The sequence below is a fragment of the Anguilla anguilla genome, chromosome 10, assembly GCF_013347855.1.
Source record: "Anguilla anguilla isolate fAngAng1 chromosome 10, fAngAng1.pri, whole genome shotgun sequence".
Lineage (NCBI taxonomy): Eukaryota > Metazoa > Chordata > Actinopteri > Anguilliformes > Anguillidae > Anguilla > Anguilla anguilla.
In genome coordinates this window covers 9,732,731-9,746,780 of record NC_049210.1, presented here as the reverse complement: position 1 = coordinate 9,746,780, position 14,050 = coordinate 9,732,731, and the positions used below count along the sequence as shown (strand labels likewise).

At 43.1% G+C, this 14,050-nt stretch overlaps 1 protein-coding gene and 1 long non-coding RNA gene across 4 annotated transcripts in view; both read left to right on the top strand.

Annotated features, from left to right (window-relative positions):
• The first annotated feature begins 373 nt into the window (after nt 1-373).
• Nucleotides 374-14,050, top strand: part of LOC118206883 — a 70,143-nt gene continuing 56,466 nt past the window's right edge. For all 3 annotated transcript variants that reach the window (XR_004761267.1, XR_004761265.1, XR_004761266.1), the window contains exons 1-2: nt 374-649; nt 2,552-2,741. This is a non-coding gene — a long non-coding RNA (uncharacterized LOC118206883). The remainder of the gene's footprint in view (nt 650-2,551; nt 2,742-14,050) is intronic.
• tcima (transcriptional and immune response regulator a) lies at nt 5,677-6,768 on the top strand. Its single transcript, XM_035380027.1, has one exon. It carries the CDS (start codon nt 5,730-5,732, stop codon nt 6,135-6,137), a length of 408 nt encoding a protein of 135 aa, XP_035235918.1. The 5' UTR covers nt 5,677-5,729; the 3' UTR covers nt 6,138-6,768.

Below are 14,050 nucleotides of genomic sequence, written 5' to 3'. Positions count from 1 at the left end.
AAAACACACTGACCTGTCCTGAAGACACAACCTGCCAAAGAATCTCTCTTCCTAAATTACACATTTTACAAAAAATTGGAAGGAATACTGTTAAATCAACAGATAAGCTTGCAAGTATAGACTACACAATATAATAGTAATTTTAAAAAAAATAATCTCTCGAATTAAAGAACTGACCTTCGGTGTACACTTATTGCACGCCGCTTTGGATAAAAGCGTCAGCCGAATAAATGTAATGTAATGTAACTGTGACTGTACTGGTCTCCACAGTCTTCCTGAAAGAACCATGGTTTTTTTCAAAGGGTTCAGTCATTTCCCAGAAACGGATGGAGGAAGTCTTGTGGATACATCTTCTCTGAAGATGTCAAGGGGCCAAAAGGGGCCATACTTTTTTTTCATGTATTTAAACAGTACTTCTGCTTTTCCATCGCAGACCCCGAGCGGTTGCTGTTTTTAGCCTGTAGAGTCTCCTGTGAGATCAGGCTCACCATGCAGCAGAGTACAAAAGGTGCTTTCCTCAGGTAGTGCCTCCCCACACCCAACGCGCTGCTGGGAATATGCCCATGGGCGTGGACAAAAACCCCAGAGTCCTTTCTTCGCTTCCACACCTCTGTTCTCACGAAGTCTCCTGCCCTCCTTACAGATTCCGGTAAGATTCTTTTGACTGGATTCGTAATAAGGCTGTTACCAAGCCCCGCATCACCGAAAAACGCATCGCCGCCGGCATCATTGTTGTCTGCCGTGACTGTTCCTCTAGCCTTTTTCGTCATTCAGATTATGCAAGTAAACAAAGTCTGGCTTTTAGCGCAATGCTTACAGTAAACAGCCCCTAATAGGAAGCAGTCGCAGGGCTTCGGCTCCACAAGAAGCTTCGGGGAAGTGCCGTTTGCTCTGTTTACCACAGAGCTAAATGCGTTGCTACACATGACAAACTGTTTTAAACAGTCGTTTCTCGGTGTATTTGTGACATCAGTGTCGGTTGCTTCCCTTCCACGTATGGAGTTTCTTTTAGTGGTAATTTTTCATCCCTACTAGAAAAAACATTTTTTCAAGCTTTACAACAGTTTTGTATAAAAAACAGATACACTATAGCTGTGTTAACAAACAAATGCCAACCAGAAAACTCCTAATACAATATTATGAAAGGCTACAGTTGGGCACTGTGGTGACTCCTTGAATCCAGGCCCAATAAAACTCTAAAGGCAAAGGTACTATAGTAGTTTAATCTCACACTATCACTCGTTAACACATTATGCAATATTGCTGTCATAATCATAGGGAATAGATAACCATATATGACATATACTGATAACCCCTCTGCTTTGTATAACAAAAACCTGTTCTGCAGATGTGATTTTGAGAGTATTACAACATTGCCACTCTGCTGTCCTACATACTTACTAAACTGAAGTAAAGCAAAAACACGGTTGTTGGTTCCTGGATATGTCTCTGCCATTACCAGTGTGCAAGACATGTTTTAGAGTTAGACAACTGCACTCAGTTGTGAAGTTATTTACAAGATGTATAATGGGCTCTTTTAAGAACTAATAAAGTATGTCTTTGGGAATTACGCTTTAGCTGTAACATTGACTTTGAAGTGGAACTGGAAAGATTGGAAAAACACATTTTCCCAACTTAATAGTGCCAGGCATGAAGCGGTATTTGTATTTAGCACTAAATACTGGCACTGTTTATCAAAGTTATTGCTGCTTTCTTTTGGAGTTTATAGGGAAAGAAGCACATTGATACATTAGCAATGCAATACTGTATCGCTAAGTAGGCAATACATTTATACCTTTAGACTAATACAGGCTGCATCCTTTGGCAACATTTTGTCATACTGTATGATATTGGGAAGGAAATCAGTTTTATTATCAGTCAGTTTTACAAGAAGCTGGACAATAGAAGCTGTAACTACAACGGGAAACCATAACTATGTAGTAGATTCAAACCATAAGCTTCTTCATTTTTAGGAAATTTCAGGAAAGTTTTTAAAAAATTTTTAAAAGAGCCACTTTCCAAGAAGAACACATTCTAGTTGGCAGAGTTATCAGTGAAGCTCAACACATTAACTTCATTGCCTTTGCTATCTACTAAATAGGGCTCAGATGAACTGATTAGAAGGACTTAATCAGTGTTCCTCTCACTATCTACTAGGATTGGCTGTAAACATCTAAAATGCAGCCTAGCTTTTACGTAATGCTCTACCCACCATCCAAAACAACTTCATCATGAATTGAGAGGAGAAATAGGCAGGTCATATACCATTCGAATATTTTGCAGAGGGAACCCAGAACACCATCGAGGGCACTTTCTGAACATAAGCTGATTTCCCCTTTGACTGCAAATTAATTCAACTTTTGGGCCAAAAACATGTTATGTTCTATAAATACTGATCCATACAGCAAGAAAAGAATATGTAGAGTTCACTTAGGTAAAATGAAACTATTCATTGCATATTACATTGCACTTATTTAGCAGACAATTATCCAAAGTGACTTACAATACTGGAGAAACAACAGTGCATTCATCTGATTGATTTGAGCAATAGAGGCAGACCTGACAAGGGAGGAGACTGGCCTACAGTTGTGTACAGACGAGGAGTCCAGAATTTGTTTCTTCAACCACGAGTGTAAACGGGACCCCCCTGAAGGACGTGGGCATACTGCCACTGGACCATGAGGCCCTGATCATGGAAGAGATGAATGGGAGCATGCTGGGAAAGATGGTGCCATGAAGAGGTGAGGGAATGGGGTCCAGGGCACAGGTGGTTTAGTCAATGTAACCCATTATAAGCTGTGATTCTGTGTGGTGTATGGGTTAGAAAATGGTAACCCAGTGCAAGGTAATTTTAAAAGACAAAAGCAGCATTTCCTTCTTGGAAACTTTATGCTTTGTGACCTTTTATTTTTGGTGGAGCAATTTGAAACTCCACAAAATCATTATCACTGGGCTGGAAAGCTGGTTTGAGAAGAATTACTGTAAGAACTGTGGCCATATCACATGTCATTACCGGTACATTTCATCCCCATAGGGCACATAACAATTATAATGTGGAATGTAGAGTAAGTCAGCACACAGAAAACAGACTACATTCCACAAAGGAGTTACAGTCAGCTCATATCCCGTCATTCGTTTCCAACCTGTTTCCTGATTAACTAGCGAAGCCAGTACATTCAATTCTTAATCTTTATTGGTACGAAGGTACACTCAGGCATAGTTTATGACCTGGTGGGATTTGAGTGAAAGATTAGCATCTGACATATTTCTGTGCTGAAATGCTGAGAATGTATGCTGTTAAAGGGAGGAATATGGCTCCACGAGTCTGAGGGGGAGAGAGTCTTCTGTCTCCTGTGGGTCGACTGCGGAGGAAACGATGACAGGACCTTTGAACCTCCTCTAAATGCGGCTGTCCTTTTGTTATGGTTATTAATGTGCGCGGGCTCGCACTGCAGGGCAGGGCCCTCAGCTGGAGCCCGTGCTTCCCTTTCCCCACAGAGAGAGAGAGAGAGAGATAGCATCTCATGTGCGAACCGCCCGCGTGCCCACGCTCTGAAGTCCTCCCGTGTCATAAATATGCCACTCACCAGAGCCGCGCTAACGTGTCATGCCATTGTCATGCCACGCAGAGAGAGCCAGGTATCCTGTACAAGCGACCGGGCATAGACTGTCAAGGATAGGGCTGACTTGTTTGCTCCAGCTGCATTGTTCTATTCTGCCCAATAGAGGATGTTAGAATGCCTGGCATTCTGTGCCATTGTTACAGGGGCAAACGTGGCCTTTGATTATTCTTCAAGAATGAAAGAATTATGTAATTGCTAAGTTATGCATACAACAGCAGAACAGCAAATTCATTCTTGAATCACTTCATCTGTTTCAATTAAACCATATTTCTTGCACTGGGAACTGGTGCTTGCCATTGCATTTTTTTACGTAAAAGCTTAGAAGACATTCTTCAGCCCCTCCACAACACTGGAGTCAATGCTACTTTGATGGCACATACCACCTTGAACATTGATACATTTCTGACTAATTTGTTCAAATAAGCTCATTCCAATGAGTGCTAACTGCATTCACATTGTTCGGAAATATACTTCCATTCTACTAGTTGTGCAAATCAGTGACAATGGGATAATGGAACACATTTACTAACTAGGAATTCAGTGGAAGCTTTTAGCTGAGGTGACTTACAGATGAGGTGACTTTAACATGGGTACATATTGTCATATGTATACAGAGCCCTGATATAACATATCAATCTTTGTCTAAAGTCTAACACATAAATCTAGGTTGTGAAGAATATAAATGTGTCAAGATCGAGAAAACAGCTGCGTCTGGCGTGCGTTCACAGGATATGCGTGCTGCGGTCGCTGGGTGTTTTGTTTGTATTGCATTTCAAAACTGGAGCCAGCGGGAACGCCTTTCTCCCTTATCAACGCACAGCATCAGAGAGGGGATACAGGTCATAGCTCTCCCCCTGCAAGCCAGGAGACAAACTCTCCTCCAGGTCTACACAGGAGGAGCTCCAAGGCCACTCTCTGCAGCCTCCCTAAAACACAAATCAACCGTCATAGCGAACCGACAGTCTGCTTTGTCTCAAATGCGCAAACGGTCACTATGACCAAAGATGAATAAAAAACAAACAAAAAACTTCTTTTTGAACTGAACTTTTTTGTGTGTTTGACAGTTGGAACTATTTTGTTATATAATAAATTAAAAGCCTGATTGTGTTACATTGATATGGTAGTGTAAGATACCACTAGAATCACCAACAAAAGCAAATTGTGGCATTATCATAAATATTACTCAGGAGTTGTGCCAATGTTATCCAGTAAAGTGCTTCTAAGTTTAATTTATAGGTCTTTATTTAATGAACATTCTTTTAAAAATTCTGAAATGTAAAGTACCAATTAGACATAATACCAACAGAATGTAACTCCACTATCATGTATACCTTAATTACAAAGCAGAGGAAACATCACCCATTAAAGTTAAAATTGAGACTATTTACAGGCTAAAGTATGTTTCCATAACAGTATGTTAGAGATCTTTATTGTGTAATGCAATTAATTCTCCCTGACCAGTCATTGTACTGGTCTGTTTGGCCTGATTATGTTTTTCGCAGCATGTGCATGATTAGGCTAAAACTTAAACATATGGGCATGAATAGCCTTAGGTGCAATTGACTTTGTTTCCCCCATTATATTTTGAATATGTTATGTGGGAGGTTTTGAGAGGACTAACATAATAGGCTATTATTTCTCTTTTGCACTTTGGGCAGTTTAATAATTTTACAGATATTGGCTGGCCTGTAAAAAAACACACATGTCTTTTGTTTAATGGTATTATTATAAAGTTTTATTTTACGTTTTACGGTTATTATATTGATGTTATATGGCAAACCGAAGTATCGTTAGAAGAACCCCCTCCCTTCAACACACACACGCACACTCTTGACAAGGCAATTCTTTTTGCCAATACGTTCAAAGCCGTTTAAAATGCCTAGTAAATACCTCAAGTAAATTTGCTTTCATCAAACGCCGGGATTCTCGTGCATTATTATCGGCGTTTAAAACTTCCCATCGACAGTTTGCTATGCTCAGAGATAGGCGTTCCCTGTGGGAGTGTTGCTAGTGATGTCATTTCTGTAAACCGGTCTCGACAGTCAGAGCGTTGCTGGCAACCCTTTATATAGCGCAGGCAGAGCCACTACACTTCACTTTCTGTCTATGACAAACAGAGACCTGACTCAGCCTTGCCTAAGCAGTCAGTGGGTTTCACTGCCTTTAGCCTTTGTCGGCAAAGAAAAGAAAAGAAAAGCGAATAAGATGTCTTCTTACGTATCTTCAGACTCCCACCGCGTCAGCCCCTCCGTCCACGGGAACAAGTTTGACACGGCACACCGCAAAAAAGCCGTGGCTAACATCTTCGAGAACATCAACCAGGACGCACTGATGAAGCTTTTTCAGAAAACCGGTGACATGAAGGCGGAGGAGAGAGTGAGGAGCATCTACTCTTTTGCTCATGATCCCGAGGAAACGTCCAAGGCTCTGATGGCTCTAAAGCAGAGGAAGAAGGACAAGTTCTTGCAGATTGCGGGCATGGTGAGACAGCTTCTGAAACTGCATCGACTCTGATAACCTACATGGCTCTGCCTGAGCTGAGGTTACGTTTTGCGACCAAAAGCGAGTGAGTCGACATCGGCCGCTGAGGATGCGGCTTCCACGAAGGATCAAGACAATGCCTGGAGATTGTTTGAACAGTGGCGAATGATCGCTACGAACTGTTACAGAGCTGTTTGCTTACGGTGCTACTGGGCAAGAGGACAAGCCGGTCCGGTGCGGATCCCGGATAGCCTGCTCGGAGGGAGAGAACAGATGGAATGAACGCTGAGCTTTCAATACGGGTTATGTTCCCGAAAACACTGCCCCAGGAGACATGCACGAACTAGCCAGCCTCGCGGCTTCTCCTTGACTGTATGCATTTGTTTGAATGCGTTGACTTCAATTTGCACCTCATAGGTGCATCAAGCTTTGCCGGTGCACAAAATATACTGAGACTGGTGCCGAAGAAATTGCCTGAAAAATGCCTAATGTCATACTTTGAAAACGTTTGATGCCTTGTCTCTGTACCAGTTTAAAATTGTGATACCTGCTTTAACACTAATTAGTGGCCACTAATTTATTTTTCAGCAAATGTTATGGTAGAAAAATATCATGCATTTAATGTGTTTGCAATTTCATTAATAAATTATTTTACTGAAAAATGCTTTTTGTCTTTTAATTTTGGTGTTTCTGCTCTGAAATTGAAATGGGTGTGATAAAATCAACATGGACAAGTTCCAAGGATACAAAAGTCAAGTAAACTATATGCAAATTAGAGTATTGTTTTTTCACATCAGAAGACGACAGTTTTAAAAATAAATCCGTTACTTTCCTAAAACACATGCAGCAAGAGCTGTTTCTGTTTCCATTTGATATAGGCTACGCTGTGTAACAACGTAAATCCATTAACGAGAATGAAAATCTGAAATTTAAAGGTGATTCACCTTTCATGTGAATATATAATCTATAGGCCTATGATTCCTCTACAATTACCAGAAATTCCATTCACTTAAATGTCTCCCAAAATAAGATGTTTTTTTATTGCAGGTGTAAAAAGTGTTTCCTTGCTCATAACACTATATGTGTTTAAATCAGTTTCATAATGCAAAAAAGATAATTTAGGCCATTCATTACTTAATTGGTGCCAAACACAAGCCACGTACAAAAGACAAAGGAAAGCCAGTTTAAAAAAATAGGCCTACAACATGTGTAGTAAATTAATAGAATTAGTATTATGCTTAAAAAAACATGCATTTATGTGTTCAGGTGAAATATATGAGACTCACTAATAGAAATGCATGTGCCCACCACAACCTCTTCATTTGCCAGTGTTTGCATATTGCTTCAGTAGATAATAGTTCACAACAAAATATTAGACCAGACACCTTCACAGTCTCAGCTGTGTAAAATTCCCAATGACATTCACATAAATTAATGATGAGGGAGCACATCTAATAGGATTATTTAATATGTTTTAGGATTAGGTCCATCACACATGGAATAATAGATTTATGGTCAAGGGAGCTTTTTTTTCTTTATTCCAATTAGAAATAAGGGCATGCGAGGGGGATATTGTCTTTCAGACAGCTCGCGGTCATTCACCTTCATCGTGTTTCCCTGCTCTGCCGCTTATCCAGCCGGTGCAAACCGGTTTGGAGGATGAAACTGGCAGCTCAGCTTTGTTTGAGGAAGGTGTACGACACCCCACCCCCACACGCAGATAATTCTACCAAGGAGACTTAGGGTGTATATAATTGAGTAATGTTAAAATATATATATTTTAAAGCTTTTTAAAGGGATAAATCCTAGCTTTGTTTAAAAATAATGAAGGTCTAAAGAAGCAATGTACTATCTGTATTCGTCCAGAATACTGTTAAGGATGCCCTTTGTCTCCATTGCCTGTAATGACTTAGTGCTCTATATAAAAACAAGTCTTCACTCCATTTATAACCACTCACAATAACATTTTATTGGACTCAGCTGTTAGGACGTTGAAAGAGTTCCATCGGCATTCCATCCGCCTGCTGCCATGTGTACGATTAGCGCACAAGGTGAAAGACCAGTCAGTGTCTTATCACGTTGCTTTGATAGGCTGCTACCAGCTCAAACCAGTTCTAGGTGATGTCAGCCTGAGACATGCCACCTGATTCCTACTGTGTACCTGCCCCCAGTGTGTGCTCCAGACAAAGGAAACCCCGCCCCAATCCTGCAGCAGGGGAATTCTCAGGTGTGTATCTCCCTGGTGAGAACAAAGGCCATTGCGCTCAAGAAAACCATTACACCTCACATAATACCCAAATGAAAACATAAACGCACACACTACACACACACACACACACACACACACACACACACATACACGCAACCCCACAGGCCACATCACAAACAGCCACACAGACTGCTAATCAGGCTTGTGAGCTCAAACACCCTCTCTTCCCACTGTAGTTTTATAACCACAAAAAAGAGATTGGTGATTTGGAATGAAATTACAGTCTCAAAAAGCGTTATATAAAATCTGCTTTTAAACAATATTAAAGAGGAAAATTTCACTTCATAGGACATAGAAAATAACTTTATTGATCCTTTGTGCTTTATTCCTTTCTGTTCTATTCACTGGGCAGAATATTTATTAACTTCTGTGCCTATATAACCATCTCATTGTTTAGGAACAGCGAGCGAAAATATTTTTGGATTCAATTGTGTTGGCTGTCTTCTCCGTTGTCTGATATGCTCAGCCCGGGCCTGTCCTCTCCCACCCTCTTCCTGTCCTTCACAGTGGATAGTGTTGGCTGCTTTGAAGTCAGCAGACAGTGTGGCAGCAGAGTCGCCATTCTCTGTGTTAGGGATATCGCCATAGCGACAGGAAGAGATACTTGTTCCAGTACGAACTGGTTTTCAGAAGAGGCCAAAAGAGGAATTGAAAATGAATGTTGAATACAATGTCAGCTTTTTTGATTATCTAACCTGCTAAACCACTGGTGGGGCCTCATGATGGGTCCCACCCCCCCCCCCCCCCCCCCCCCCCCCACTGGCAAATATCTTATTTTTTCCAAAACACCAGCAATGGATTTACAGTCAACTGAATAAAGGCCTTCTCTAATTTAAGCAAACACTCCAGGGAGTAGAGTGTTTCTTTCCTGAAAATGCATGAACCATAATAGTTACAAATCATGGAGCTGTTTTATTCTTCTCAAAGTAGCTTACTGTAAACCCAACAGATGCACTGTGGAATAACAATATTCTAAAAATGTGTCCACACTGCTGCACGAACAGTTCCCAGAAATCATTATCTGTCTGCTTGTTGGATGTCATATTTACTTCACAGAAGTAAATGATTGTTCTTTTGGGAACGGAGTGAAACTCACTGTCCTTTATAATCTTTCATGTTGACTGATGTATTTGTCATCTATTCAAGAAGAAATTAAAAAAGTCACATAATCTTCTCTGATAGAACTCTAGGACATTACTTACAAGTTGGAAACAGATTTACCACTCGGTTATGCAATGGAATATGTATAAAAAACACATTGTTAATATGCAAAAAATAATGTGTGCATCAAATAAATTATTGATTTATTAATGTCTTATGTGCAAAATACAGAAGAATTATTAGCACAAATAAATAAGAAATGATTTAACTTGGTTAATCAATCCAATGATCAGATACAGCATGCAAATGACTCCCCAGTGTGTTGTCGCATATGCTGCCTTTGTGTCTTGTCCAACATGTTAGCGCACGAAAGCTCGACGGCTCTCTCCTGCTGTGCTGATTCAGGCTTTCGGCCTTCCGCGAGCGCGCTGCGTTTGAAGGGCTCGGTTTTGAGGCGGCGCTCGATTGCTGACGCCCCGTTTCCGCGGCAGCGCTCCTTTATGGCGGTGTCAAGAGCAGCCGGCCGCCAGCGCCTGGCCTCCTCACAGAGAGGTCAGGGCGAACAGGAACGAGGGCCTCCGACAGGAAGGACTAGGACAAGACAAGAAGGCGACTTCAGTCACGCTTTTCTTGCGGGCCGAACACACAGCATTCCAGAAAATCTGGCAACCCCTCTAAACTCTCAACAGAGATTCTTGAAAGGGAAATAAAATCGAGAGCTGAACATTCCGTTCAACGTGGCTGCGACTGCTCTGCTTCCTGTCCCCCCAATATGTCCTCCTGTTGTGAAGTAATGTCACTGCAGCCAGCTTTCTCTCAGCTGGCTGGTCGGGCAGTCAGGGACACAGGGACAGTAAGTCAGGGACACCGCCATTGCGAGCCATACTTCTTTCATTTGAAGCAAAACAAAAATTAAAAAAGCAAAAATGGAGGTTATTGAACCCCCCCAGAGATGAATTCCTGACATAAAGTACATTGTTTTGCTGTTAATCACTGGCATATGCCACTTCCAGCGGAAATATATTCAGGCCTCTTCAGAGGGCCTCTGTCTGTTGTTCTTGGATGAATGTGCGTATTGTGCGGATGGCGCTGTTGGCGTAAATCATTCGCGCTAGCCTTTCGCTAACGCGTTCGCGCGTTGCGTCAGGGCCCTCTTGTTTTGATCTGACGCCCGCACCTCGGGCGACCCGGACAGGGAAAGGGCAGTGACACGTCGGCGCTCGCCTCCCTTCCAAAAGGCAAACATTCCGGGATGTTACAGCTGTAATAAAATCCGATCGGAATGGCCTTAATGACAGCGATGTGGGAAAAAAGCATGCGGGGATGACGCAAAGGAACAGGCTTTCCCTCGAAATGCAAGCTAGCAGACAGGGCGTTGAAGAGCTAGCGGCGACAGTCGGCTGTGTCTGCGGACAGACGCAGACGCAGCGGCCCGCATTGCCGCCCGGACTCTGACAGCTAAAGTATCGTCCACTTCCTGTTTCTCTGGACTGAATGGCGATAGCCTGTCAGCGCTTCTGGAGCGATGCCACGGTGACCTGTCCTCGCGGCCTGACCCCCCACTGCCGCCCCAGCCCCCCATCCCCCCATCACCCCATCCCCCCCCCAACGGCCCCCTGGACTGGCTGTTCTTTCGGTTGTTCTTTCTCGGCTGCGTGTGTTTGGTCCCCAGCGGCGGTGTCAAGTTCAGGACTGCCAGAGCGGAGGGGCCCTCCATTGTTCTGGCCGTCTGTCCTGTGTGGCGCGGCCCAGAGAATCCTCTTCCTGTGTGGCGCTGGGGTTCCCCCGGGCTGGGCGTCCGTTTGCGCCGCGCAGACTGACTGTCTCGCTCTGGCCCCGCGGCGCGGGGCCTGCCATTGTTCTCTCCGGTGCTCCATCGTCCTGCTCTCTTCCTCCCTCCTCAGACCACAGGTGCAGCCGACCAGGGACAATGGCAGGCGTTGCGCCTATAAATAGTCATTGTCAGTAGAGTCCCCTTCTGGTCTTATTGGTTTATTTTGTTGTGTAACAAATAGACCTCAAGCTGGGCGATTGCTTTTAAGGAATCGATTGTATGGGGTGTTAAAAAGAATTTGGGGGTTTTTCTCTGTCTCTTGCCTTGCTACTCTGTGTCTACAAAGTGTTTTTGTGACAGTTCTCCATAAAAAGCGCTATGCAAATAAAATAGAATTGAAATTGAATGGATAATCAGGGGGATAATCAAGTACCCCACACACCGGGCTACACATCAGTGCAGATCTGTGTTATTGTTCTCAGCTGGAATTCTGAGAGGAATGTGGCATCCAGTGCTAGCGGTGGATGATGTGTGCCACTGCAATCCCAGGGGGCCGTGCAGCAAACGCTGCTGCTGCAATAACACAGATATGCGGCGCCTGCCGCCACTATACAGCTGTTTCCCTCTCTTCTGCGTCACCCGCGGCCCATGAAAAAGGAAGTGGTCGCATCTCACAACTATGTGAGGCCCAGACAGTCTTTTCCACAAACGTCAGGGATACCGCTCGACAACAGAATCTGCTTCCACAGCTCTGTTTTCTGTCATGATTTGCTCCCTGCAGATGTTATTGGCGGTAATGGTGTTTTGTATACTGGACAGTGATGGGCAGAGCTAAGTAGTTTATGAAATACATGCGAGGATAATGCAACATTCTTACACACTGGTGACAACCAAGCATGACCCTTGGACAGTATGAGGATCGAAGGAATGAGCTAATGGTTTCTTCATACCATATTAGGGCATTTCAAGGTTCACTTGAGGTTTCCGGGGCTGAGGAGTTGAAAGACCCACTGTTGTGCACAGTGAAAATAGACAGACCCTTTCAGTAGCTCCCTCATTAAAGGCCCGTAGGGCTGGCAATGCAGGTAGAGATTCCCTCTCTCCGTACAGGTAAGCTGGGGGAGAGCATTAGGTACGGCTTGTCTTGAGGTAAAACCTGGACTCTGGACTGTGGTTGGACGAGTGCCACGTCTTTCCCGCGGGACATAAGGACACCTTACCTTAATTGCTGCTAGACCTTCTGACACATTACCATTAAAAGTATTGAGATAACTTTCCAGAAATGCCCGGGGAAAGACCTGCACATATTGACTTTCCCTAGTTGTGTGTTGTATCATGACTTTGCACTGCTAACGCTGCTCTGTTGTCCTTTGATGCTAATTTCTGGTAAAAGATAGGTAACTTATTTTTTTAAATGAAACTTTATTAATATTTTGATAATGGGCATGACATTATTTTTGTTTTTGCAGGACAATGAAAAGTCCACATAAAGGCACATGCGATGGGGTGTGTTTCTCTGGTTACCGTTGTACCTTTACCGTAGAGCCTGGTGCAGTGATTTATGTACGATAGCCATGATTTTATACATGATGTTTCCATACCAGAATCATGTAATGCCAGCCTCACGTCAAGGCTGTGAGAGCTGAATTGGCCCAGTTCGGTATAAATTGGCAGGCGATGCAACAGAAAATAAACTTAAGAAAAGTTGGAGAGTTGCGTAGCAGCAGAGATGTTTAGCAACAGTGGGGATGGTATGGATTTACAGGTTGTATTGGAATGTGTTTTTAACCGATTAAAAAAAACCCTAACATTCATTCCGTACAACAATCGCTCACGCCTCGCATTCCACGCCTCGATTCCACATCATTCCAGTCCCAAGGACCTGCCCGTAAGTGGTGTCACAGAGCACAGGGGTTTATTGTTGCTCAGAAACCGCTCCTCGCTCAGCAGCTAATTTCCTTCGGCAGATTTACACCTCCTGCGTCAGCGCAGAAAGGAAGTTGATAAAGGACTTCCGCAGATAGGCCTCTATTGCTCAGCGGTTTGATTCATATCGGGCCCCGCCGACGTCAGGCCGCATGCCAACGCGCCGTACGCAAGCGTAGATGTTTGGTTAGTCTTTCTCGTTCGTCCGCTTCAATCGATGCACATGCCTGCAGTGCGCCTTTGTTTCTCCAACAGAAGCAGTAAATCACTGTGCAACGCCTTCTTTTGCTAACAATACAGCATATGCTTTACGCATTCTGTGTAGTTTGTTGCTGTCTTCCATATCCACAGGTATCGGGAGACTGCTCTTTTTTTTTAGGCAGACACAAGAGGCCTTATTAGGCATCAGTGAATGTTGGTGACTTGGTGAAAAAGCCCTAACAAATCCCCAATGGTAGGCTTTTTTGTGTGTGTCTGTGTACTAGGTGACTAGTGGAGAACACCTTCATCTGCAAGGGAATATCTGCAGCTCAGAGAAATGTTTGCTGTTTCTGCAACATAAGGTCATGGTCAGATCTCTCTAGTGATTAGACATAAATCCAGCCGGACACATACACATTAGTGGCATCGCACCCGAACTGTAAAGTGCCTTATCATGCAATGTCTTCCAAACAACTCCTGTGGCACTCTGACCAATCCATGCAGTGGAAAAATGAGAACATGGAAGAGAAGGAATACCAACATGAAAAACTAAAATAAAATGGTGGACATGTTGTGTATATATATATATATATATATACCAGAAAATAAACCAAATGTAATAATTCAAAGATAGAATTTTATAATCATGAAAAAATATCCAGAAAAAAGCACAGA